This window comes from Protomyctophum parallelum, assembly GCF_964188405.1.
Source record: "Protomyctophum parallelum genome assembly, chromosome: 11".
Classification (NCBI taxonomy): domain Eukaryota; kingdom Metazoa; phylum Chordata; class Actinopteri; order Myctophiformes; family Myctophidae; genus Protomyctophum; species Protomyctophum parallelum.
Window position 1 is genome coordinate 29,913,284 of NC_139707.1, and position 11,740 is coordinate 29,925,023.

The 11,740-nt window shown below is 37.8% G+C and overlaps 1 protein-coding gene across 5 annotated transcripts in view; it reads left to right on the plus strand.

The window, feature by feature from the left end:
• ahr2 (aryl hydrocarbon receptor 2) overlaps window positions 1-6,542 on the plus strand; it is a 77,020-nt gene extending 70,478 nt beyond the window's left edge. For all 5 annotated transcript variants that reach the window (XM_083777188.1, XM_083777187.1, XM_083777189.1 and 2 more), the window contains one exon: window positions 1,971-6,542. In XM_083777188.1, the coding sequence (XP_083633314.1) occupies window positions 1,971-1,990 (20 nt within the window). In that variant the 3' untranslated portion in view covers window positions 1,991-6,542. The remainder of the gene's footprint in view (window positions 1-1,970) is intronic.
• Window positions 6,543-11,740: the final 5,198 nt, after the last annotated feature.

The window sequence follows — 11,740 nt, forward strand, 5'->3', positions numbered from 1 at the left end:
CCGGCATACAGATTCTCGTTGGTAACATGTGTAACCTATTGTCAGGATTAATATCGATATTTATCGATATACGATATATCGTTTCATGCCTAGTGTATAGCCCTGATGACATCACCGGCTAGGACAGATCCAGTACTATTACATTTAACAACTTCTTAAAGGGACACTTTACCCTTTTTGCTAAAAAAATATGTAAATGACGTTTAGAAGCTTTAGAACACTTTCCTGGGGGTCTTTATGTGTGTAATATGTGGTTTTAGATATTTTAGATTGTAGCAGTGAGCCCAGTGTCTCTGATGTCATGGACACTGGGCTCACTTCCTTCCTAGCCTGGGCACCATTTCATTTCGGTATATGATCCGGTCGGGAGAGGATGATATCGTTACGTCATGTTGTAGTATTGTTTTGTAGTCGACAGGCAGGAACAACAGGCGTCAACTTTATTGAGGGAAAAGGAAGGTTCCTTCCTTTTCCCTCAATAAAAGCTCTCGTAGCCTGTAGCTTTTATTGAGAAAAATCGGTTTGAGGGAAAAGGAAGTTGTCGCCTGTTGTTCCTGCCTGTCGACTACAAAACAATACTACAACATGACGTAACGATATCATCCACTCCCGAGAGGATCATACAGACTTTTGAAACAGAGACCAGGCTTTCCACCACCTCGGAGGAATGCCTGGTCTCTGTTTCAAAAGTGAGGCGAGGTTACTTCCTTCCTGGACTACTTGTCTCAGTAAGACAGCCCTCCCCCTATCCACAAGGAGGAGCAGTGCACCAAAGAATTATGGGAATTGTAGTCCAGGAAGGAAGTGAGACCAGTGTCCATGACATCAGAGACACTGGGCTCACTGCTACAATCTAAAATATCTAAAACCACATATTACACACATAAAGACCCCCAGGAAAGTGTTCTAAAGCTTCTAAACGTCATAAACATATATTTTTTTGCAAAAAGTGTCCCTTTAAGGCTAAAGAGCTGAGAGGCTGGGTGGTTTAAATAGTTTTTGCAAAAAGTCAAATCTCCGTAATGACATCAACGGGAGGATACGTACTGTTTAAAAAAAAGGATCACTTCACCCATTTCCCAGGCTTACGTTCGTATAACTGGTCCACTCCTGTCCTCACTAATGCTCATTATAAGAGGGCTACTCTATGAAATCTAGGAAGAAGTTTAATCTGAAACATATTTTATACAATATGTAGTCCTGATCTCTGCTTCAGGTGGTTCGGGCATCTGGTTAGGATGCCTCTCTCGAAGCGTCTCTCTCAGCTATAATAATAGTTAGTTATAGTTATTCTGGGGGTACCTGGCACAAAACATTTACAGATGCATACTGATTTAGAAGGCATTTGTATAGTCGGCCTCATGGGTCTTTTTTTTGTAAAGTTGTTTTTTTTGGCTTTTCTGATAGTTTCAAGTGGACATCGACAGGAAAGAGGGAGAGAGAGAATAGGAGAGACATGCAGCAAAGGTCGTCATGAGCGGGACTCGAACATGCAACACGCTGTCAGGCCAGAGCCTATATGTGGCATGCGCCTGGACCACTAGGCCAGGGGCGCCCCAGGCCTCATGGGTCTTGAAGGGACACTTTCCTAGGGTCTTTATATGTGTAATATGTGGTTTTAGATATTTTAGATTTTAACAGTTCCATGATGTCATGGACACTGGGCTCACTTACTTCCTGGACTACATGTTGTCTCAGTAAGACAGCCCTTACCTCCCCCTATCCACAAGGAGGAGCAGTGCACCAAAGCATTATGGGAATTGTAGTCCAGGAAGGAAGTGAAAAACCACATGTTACACATACATAATGAACCCAGGAAAGTGTTCTAAATCTTCTAAATGTCATTAACATATATTTGTTTGCAAAAAGGGTCCCTTTAACACATTGTGTCTTTTCAAATCCAACCGTTGGATCTCCATCTTTTAATGTTTTATATTGATTAACAACGTTTACCTTCTGCTCATCACCAGGTCCCGAGCCTCCCTGCTGAAAACAACGGATTATACTCCTTACCCCCTCTAGTGGACGGAAACGTGTACTTTTCAGAGCAAACCCAAACCAACTGCTGCAACTTCTAAAGATGGCAGCCACGCCGTGTGGTTTTCATCCCTGAGAGGGTCGAACTGAGGACAAGAGGAAGGAAGTTCACATTTTAGCCCACAAACGGCGCTTTTACCCATGGACTATACATGTCCCCATGTGACTATAATCATATTTTTTACATTAAGCTTTTGTCTCATATTATCAATGTTGTCCACATTCTTGTACTATATGCCAAGCAGTGGCCTTGTCTGCTTCCAGTGATAATGAAGTATAAATCCACAAGTGCATTTATCAGGATTTTTGAACATGAGCCAGCGAGAAGAGATTTTGGTGGAATTTCTCCATAATGAAACCAAAGGAATATGCTTTAAATGGTGCAATCCATATTCACTTCTCCCCTGGTTTCTAGTCACATGCATAAACACATATGCATAAAAAAGAGAATATAATCTTTTTTTGTTGCTGTTGTTTGTTTCTTTTTTTTTAATCATAGTGATTATGAGTTTCATTCCAAAATGAACCATCTGCCATTTGAAAAATGGAACATCTGCTCTTGTTATATTTTTTTTAAAGGATCGCTCGCTACGGAATATTACTGAAGTCAACATCTATTTTTAAGGTCCATCTATGGATGAACAGCGTATTTTTCTTCCTTTTTTCCTTATTTTTCCCCAAATGGATACAGTACCTTTCATTTTTGGAATAAAACCCGTATGTAGGACTTGCATCAATGTACAGTATAAATGCAATTTGAAAATCTTATATTTGTATCATTTGTATGTTGTCTATATTAATGCGTTGACATGGTTATGTTGTGTTGTGTATGTGTGCATGCGTGTTGAGTCAATGTGCTCAGCTGGCTCCCACAGAGCAATAGGAAGATTCGCACAAAACATAGGAAAAAAAGAAAACTGAGCGTCTTTCTGGACTTACAATTTGTTTCAGATTTTTTCCAGACGTCGCTGCGTCTCCTCCTCGGACGTGTACAAAATGTGCTACCAAGCAAGTTGTGTGTTCTTTCCTGTACAAAGACAGAAAACAAAACAGCATTTTGGTTTTAACATTGTTGCATGCACTATATACCCAGTGGTTCCCAACCTTTTTATGGATTCAAGGCCCACTTGAATATCTCGAAAGCGTTCGCATCTGACCAAGTGGTCAGGTGGGTGGGCAGATATCGTTGTGAGAACATGTTTATTTTAGCGATCGATCGATCAAAGAATCAATGGATCGATTGTGTACCGGCTTAATTGGATCAATGGAAATAACAAAGTATACTTTACGTTCCTATTTATCGGTGTCACAATGAAACGTCATTTTCTTTCCACCTTTTTAAAAGAAAGAAATATCATGATTTTTCTTTTCTTAGTTTTTTCATTCATTTTTAGTATTCATATTATATTTGCAATATCCTCACAGGTTGGGAATCGCTGCACTACTACGAAATGTTTCAGAGCAGCAATTTAGCGATGATTTGAAAAGTGATGCTGATCACTGGTATCCCACAGCAACAACTGTGTAACATGTCATAAACAAAGCGTGAAAAGTGTGCATTTAGAGCAATCGTTAAAAAGCTGCAATCACTAACTTTTTTTTGTCACGATCATGACACTTTAGTTGTCATTTAATTGTCATCACAAAATAATTGTGATTAACATTGGAACATACATACATTTCTGTTTGCCATTTTTCCGTTTCCACAAACAATTGCACAAGGCATTATTGACGTGTAATGTAAATGTACAATGAAATGACTGACACTGAGCGGTGCCAATAAATCAACAATAAGTAATGTACTATGGCCAATACATGACATATTTAATAATTGTATACTTTCAAAAATGTTAAAAGAAATAGTGGAAATGGCCGATCTACAAGCTCACAACGTGTCACTTAGATGTTAACTTGTAGATCTGCTTTTTAAGTTGTTTTTTTGTTAGTTGTTTTACGTGTACTTAACACAAATCGTGTCCCTGGCACAATTATTTTCAGATGGGGAGGGGGTCTTTCACATACAAATAAAAGGTTTGATGACCACTGCTGTACCTGATACAGATTGGTCAAAACAATGTTTCATTCACTAAACAACAGTTATGGATTGCAGCTTTTAATATAAATATTGGTTAATAATATAAAACCAAATCAATATAGTCTTATTGATAGGCTTCACTATTTTTTGAAAACATAATGGATCAGTACAGATAGATCCATATTGGCCAATATAGAGCGCCCGTAATGTTGTTATTGCACATACCTAACTGCAGCCAGTGGTGAATTTTTATTTTTATTTCTTTATTCTTTTTACTTAAGTAAAAGTATCAATACCGCAAAGTACCAACAGAACTACTCATTTTGCAGAATGTCCCATTTCACAAACATCTTTAGCTTGGCAATTTTCAAATGCCTGAAATGTATACAAAGCGGTTAATGTATATATTGGAATAATAATCAATCTATTAAGTTACTAGTAACTAAAGTTGTCAAATAGTAAAAATACAATATTTGCCTCAGATTTAATGGAGTAGAGGTAAAAAAAATTTTTTTGACAGTAGTCATACAGTAGCCTACTTAGGTAAATGTACTTAGCTACTTTTCACCACTGACTGCAGCCATAGCCATCCTCTTTGTTTTCCCGTTGATGCCCTTATTATAACCCTAAATAATTATTAGTTATTTATCCACACTGAGCCATATACAAACATATAATCCTACACCTGTGCTTATGTCTTTCTGGCTTGTAAAGCAGCTGGAACATAGGCTACAAGGCTGTGGTTGATACAAAATAAAATAAAACATCATATGAAACTCAGGAGATTGGTGACCTTAAAAACTGTTATTTTGTTTTAAGATTGACCAATGGCATTATGACCCAACAATATTGAAGCAATATTGAATATTGAAGGGGCATATCGCGACACATTGTTGGCTTGTAGATTGTGTTGTTTTTGGCAAGCAGCGGTGTACATGCAACAAAATATATATGAAGGGCCTTCCCACTCTAAAGAATGGTAATGCTAATTGCTAACTAATTGTGATAATGATGTGAGCATCCCACAATGATGCTAGTGTATACAACAGCAATGACAACACACATAAATGTGTGTGGGGAGGAACTGATAGGCACAATGACCTGAATTGAAGATTAAATAAACGGGGAAAATGTACTGCTAAAAATTGGCTACTAAAAACAATGATAATAATCTATTATCGTTATTGTTCCTGGTGTGAACAGCCCGTTTAGGCATGTCATATTTAGAGTGAGGCTCACTTTTAAGATATTTGGTTGTATAGGTTGTCATTTAATGACAAATAGCCGATCCACAAGCTCACAGCACGATTTAAATAAAAATAAATAAAATAAAATCACCTAATGACATGACCCAAAATTAGGACGCCAGTTTTAAAATGGTTAACAGGGGTTGAAAATAACTAATTGCAAGCAATCTCGTTGCTGTAATTGAGTAGCTTTTTTTGTTTGTTTCTTTGTACAAAGTTGTTTTGTTGATTTTTGATGAACACTGTTTTTGGAAAGACAAGAAATGTCCTATTGTTAGTGGGTTATTAACAGGGTAGCCTCCAGTTTCACTGTTATTATTATACTGTCAGGAGGAGATTCCATTGTGTTTGCTTAGAAACGCATGTCCCTTCCTTAAAGTGTTGTCCTCTTATACAGTAGAACCATTTGGACCATGGTCCACTTTGCTAGGTCCAGGGTCATTTGCTGGTCATTTGTTGGGGGGGGGGGGGGGGGGCTTATCTGTGAGCTTGTATATCAGCCGCCTTGTCCTTCCCGATAATCAAGCACAAAGAGCTATTGTCACAATTTGTCATACAAAGAAGTACGAATTAATAACTTATCCCCCATACCTCCCTGTTTTTTCGTTATTTATTGTTTTATTTTTGTTGTTATTGAATCCTTGGTAGATGATATTCATATTTTGAATTGGTTACGGTCAGTAATGCCACATTGACCCTTTCTCACATTGACCCTTTTCTCTGTGAGTAGATTTCAACAAGCAATCTTTGAGTAACATACAAATCAGGTGAATAACAGCACTTCTACTTGAGGAGGAGACTGTAGAACTCTTTCCACTCTTCCACCCCAGCCTTAAGACGGTTCTTCTGTCGCCGTGTCCTCCCAGTCCCTTGCGTAAGCAAAGGACATTATGAACGAAATGCCTTGTCACGACTGCCTTGTGATATGTCTGGCCATTGCAGCATGGAATACCTGCGGTAAATGAATGCTTCTTATTTGTCACCATGTTATATTTGTTTTGTTTCATTTCGTTTTTATGTTCTTATATCTGCCTACTTCTACCATATTCTACGCTTTCTAAAAAAGAAAAAGCATTTGCCCCACAACTATACAGTTTTATCTTAATCCACTTGTATTTAGCCAAGTATACAGTGAATAGCATATATGTATATTATATATCATAATGATGAAAATAACCACCCTTTTGCCAATTGTTTCTTTTTCATATTAAATATATTTGCAATTATTTGCCGAACATTATCTGATTTTGTCATAAACACAGTGTCACTGTACTGTACATTGGTGGCTTTTTATTGGCAGGTGTTAACAAGTATAAGCAAGACGTAGTATGTCGTGTCTGTCGTGTGGTAGCCTCATAGTGTATGTCCAAAAGGATAAGCTACTTTTCAGGACAGAAACTTCAAAATATTTCAAAGTAAAAGGTTCCAGGCTTTCCGCATGTGACTCCACAGTAAGCTGAAATTTAAAAAGTGTGAATATAGTTTCTAGGTGAAAGTGATTTTTTGATGTGCCAAAATCTGCCATTGAGCCCCAGTATAACTTTCTCAAATTTGAAAGCACTATATTTCTAAAACATTAAAACATTTCAAAGGTTCCTTTTCATGTCCACCGTAAGATGAACCTAAATAGGTTTGAATGGGGTTCCTAGGTGTAAGTATGTAGGACTAGTAGCATGCCAACGTTTGTGCTATTGCCATTGAGAATATTGGGCTTAAATAACTCAACAATGATGAAGAATCGCGCACTATAGCGCGCCGCTCAATGACCTTGACCAATTTCAATGACCTTCATAAGACTAGTAAATGACCTTGACCAGTATAAATTACCTTGACAAGTATAAATGACCTTGACCAGTATAAATGACTGTGACAAGTATAAATGGCCTTGACCAGTATAAATGACCTTGACCAATATGCGGTCTGCGATTTTCACCTTATTTTCAAATCCTACGAAATCGTGAAAAACAACATACTATAGTATGCCCTCCGACACCATGGACTATAGCCTTTTGCTTTTCCTTGATTTTCACCTTCTTTCAAATCCTCAACAATGATGAAGAATCGCGCACGATAGCGCGCCACTCAATGACCTTGACCAATATCAATCAACCTTGAGCAGTATAAATGACCTTCATAAGACTAGTAAATGACCTTGACCAGTATAAATGACCTTGACCAGTATAAATGACCTTGACCAGTATAAATTACCTTCACCAGTATAAATAACCTTGACCAGTATAAATGACCTTGACCATTCAAAAATGAAAAAAACAATGGGTTATAGCCCATCGTTTTTTGAATTAAAAAAATTTTATCCTCGTTTTTCATCATTTTGGACCATGGGCTATAGCCCATATCGTACGGCATACTATAGCACGCCGTTTTTCATCATTTTTGAGGATTTGAAAAAATGAAAAAAACGATGGGTTATAGCCCATCGTTTTTTGAATTTTTGAAAAAAGAATTATCCTCGTTTTTCATAGTTTTGGACCATGGGCTATAGCCTATATCGTACGACATACTATAGCACGCCGTTTTTCATCATTTTTGAGGATTTGAAAAAAATGGAAAAAAAACAATGGGTTATAGCCCATAGTTTTTTGAATTTTAGATTTTTCTTTTTTAATCCTCGTTTTACATCATTTTGGACCATGGGCTATAGCCCATGTCGCACGCCATTTTTCATCATTTTTGAGGATTTGAAAAAAATGAAAAAAACGATGGGTTATAGCCCATCATTTTTTGAATTTTTGAAAAAAGAAAATTATCCTCGTTTTTCATCATTTTGGACCATGGGCTATAGCCAATATCGTACGGCATACTATAGCACGCCGTTTTTCATCATTTTTGAGGATTTGAAAAAAATAAAAATAAAACGATGGGTTATAGCCCATCGTTTTTTGAATTTTTGGAGAAAAAAAAATATCCTCGTTTTTCATCATTTTGTATGTAGGACTAGTAGCATGCCAAAGTTTGTGCTATTGCCATATAGAAATTTGCCCCCATAAGTTACTTTGCTTTTTTAAATTATGTTTTATGCTACTCTATAGACTATAGGCCTACTATAACACTAACATTTTAAAACAATTTAATATAAACCATGAAAAGTTGAATCATACACTTCAATGCAGCCATATAGCCTATAACGTCATTCAGTCTGTCATGAAATGAATGAATGAACGAACGAACGAAATAATTAATGAATGAATGATTCTGAATGAATGAATGAATGGACGGACGGACGGACGGACGGACGGACGAACGAACGAACGAACGAACGAACGAATTAATGAATACATTGTGTGCCGCGTGCGTGTGTGTTTCTGTGCGTGTGTAAGTGTAAGTGTGTGTGTGTGTGTGTGTGTGTGGGGGGGGGGGGGGGTTTCCTTGAGCTGCGGTGCACGGGATGCGCATGTGCATGGGGTTGCTAGGTGTAAGTATATGTAGGACTAGTAGCATGCCAAAGTTTGTGCTATTGCCATAGAAAATGCATTGGGCGTTTAAGTTAAACTAGAAAGCAGTTCCTGTAGAAACTGCGTGGGCTCGCGTAAAATGCTTTGTATAAAGTTATTGCCGTGTCAAGTTTGAAACTCGGGGACCTGAGTAATGGTGTTACCATTGGTGGTCTAAATCCATAATAAAAATTTCGGGACTGTAGCATATTGTAAACAAAAGTAGAAAATGCATTAAAGCTGAAGTAAAAGTAAAAAAAAAGTATGAAAATTTGTAAAAACTATAGTTTAAGCAGAATAAAGTATGTGGAAGTTGTAGAAGTGTTTTTAAAAGTTTTTCTTTAAATGTAAAAAAAAAATTGAAGTTTTTTCTTTTTAAGTAAAAAAAAATGTTTTTTATTTTTAAGTTTTCATTTTTTTCATTTTTTTCAAAAAAAACGTGCGTGCGTGCGTGTGTGCGCTTGCGAGAGCTGTGTAAAGGCCAGCCAATAGGAAGACAGGGTGTGTGTGTGTGCGTGTGTGCGTGCGTGCGTGCGTGCTCTTGCGAGAGCTGTGTAAAGGCCAGCCAATTGCACAAATAGCAGACCTACAAGCTCACAAGGTATCACAGAGCAACTCATTGAGATCTTGTAACTTTAATTTCAGCCCTGTAATTAAGCCCTTATATGTCTCAGCTGTGGAAGTGTAAAAGACTGCCAGCACTATGACTGGGAGTGGCGCGATATGAACTTGCAGGTCTGCTATTTTACAATGATCCTGAATGGGGGGAAACTATGCCCGAACAAATTGCTCTATCGCAAAAAGTAAAAGTCGAATGCAAATATTTTTTCCGCTGTGAGTGGCCTGAGATATTGAGGTACACCATGTGCGATTGTGGTGTTGGTACGATCGAAAATGTGGTTATAAGAGCGAGTTAAGAATTGTCATCGCGATAATTTCCTCGTAAGAATTCTACAATGGAGGTCAATGAGCAGCTTGACTGTATTTGTGTCACTTAAAAGGCCGTAGTTCACATTCTGTATGTCTCTGTGCTTTGGTGGTCACATTGTGTGAAAGAGGACATGTGTGGCTACAAAATGACCAAAGAACATGCGTGTAAAATGAATATTTTGGCCGGGACGACAATTTGTTTGGTAAATTTTCAAGGAAAGAATTTCAGTTCCCGCACTCTAGTGAAAGAAGCCCCGCACTCTAAGTTGGCACTAATTAGGCGAAACGGCCTGCGATTAAACTGCGATTTCGGAAAAAGTGAGGTTGATTTAGAGATAAATCCCATACATTGTCAATGGGAGGTAAAAACTATAAATAAAGTTAAATATTTTAAAAAGTATAAACTTTTTCAAAACAACTTTTTCACCAATGAAAGTTCAAAGATAGATGAACATTATAAAGTTTGAATTAAGTTTCAAAGTGAAAGTATGACGGAGTAATAAGAGCTCAAAAAAGTTAACTGTGAAAAATGGGACCTTTCTTCCATCGACTCTCACTATAAAGAATGTAAAAAAAGTTAAAAAGTTAAAAAGTATAAAAAGTATAAAATTTTGTAAAAATAAAAATACAAGCACACATCACTGCAAAGAGCTGAACAGTTTGAAGTTTGAACTAAATTTCTAGCATAAAGTATGTGGAAGTAGTGAGGTCACAAAAAAAAGGGTGGAATAAAGAAGAATAAAGAAGCGGAATAATACATATAGACTGGCAATAACTATTGTGTGCTCGCTGTGGCGAGCCCACAATAAAGTGTTACAATTACTAGAGTCTGGTTGCCCTTTGGGCAACCACACTAATAATAAAAAGTGATTATAATGCAACTAAAAAAATACATGAACCTGTCTACTGGCGCCCTCTACTGAAAGTGACGTCAGACTTCGGTGCTCTATAGATATTCCACTGTTTATAGCTTATATGAAGACTTTTTACATATGTATTAGGCCTACCATGTTTTTTGTACTTGCTTACTGTAAATCGCTCTGGATTAAGAGCGTCTGCTAAATGCCTAAATTGTAAATTGTAAAGTGCTTCACAGGAAGAAGAAATCACAGAAATAAGAAATATTTTGCGATTAATTTGCCCCCATAAGTTACTTTGCTTTTTTAAATTATGTTTTATGCTACTCTATAGACTATAGGCCTACTATAACACTAACATTTTAAAACAATTTAATATAAACCATGAAAAGTTGAATCATACACTTCAATGCAGCCATATAGCCTATAACGTCATTCAGTCTGTCATGAAATGAATGAATGAACGAACGAACGAACGAAATAATTAATGAATGAATGATTCTGAATGAATGAATGAATGGACGGACGGACGGACGGACGGACGGACGGACGGACGGACGAACGAACGAACGAACGAACGAATTAATGAATACATTGTGTGCCGCGTGCGTGTGTGTTTCTGTGCGTGTGTAAGTGTAAGTGTGTGTGTGTGTGTGTGTGTGTGTGTGTGTGTGTGTGTGTGTGTGTGTGTGGGGGTGGGGGGGGGGGGGGGGGGTTTCCTTGAGCTGCGGTGCACGGGATGCGCATGTGCATGCAATTTAAGTCCTCAGGTCGCACAAGAAACCGCACCCTGCACGCCAACTCGTGCCTGCTAGTGTTTGTAACTTACAACAAGCCGTTTGTTTTAATGAATAACTCGTAATGTAACATTTAATTGACATGGACATCGAGTAGACTAGACTCGTCAGTGTTTTTACCTGGCTGGTGAAAAACAAAAAAAGCTTCTACAAGAATCTGCAGTGGAAACAGAAGTCTCGACTCCTCACTGTCCACTCTGCAGCCTAGGTGAGTGTTTGGTGTTGGCTCATTTAGCTCAGTGGTTTGCAAGCCTATTTATTCGGCATTTGAGGAGCCACGGATCACCATTTGATGACATTTAGCCTCTCAGACCCATTTGAGCCACGGACCACCATTTGATGAGAATTATAGCCGACTCAATCAGACCCAAAACTATTAGAATAT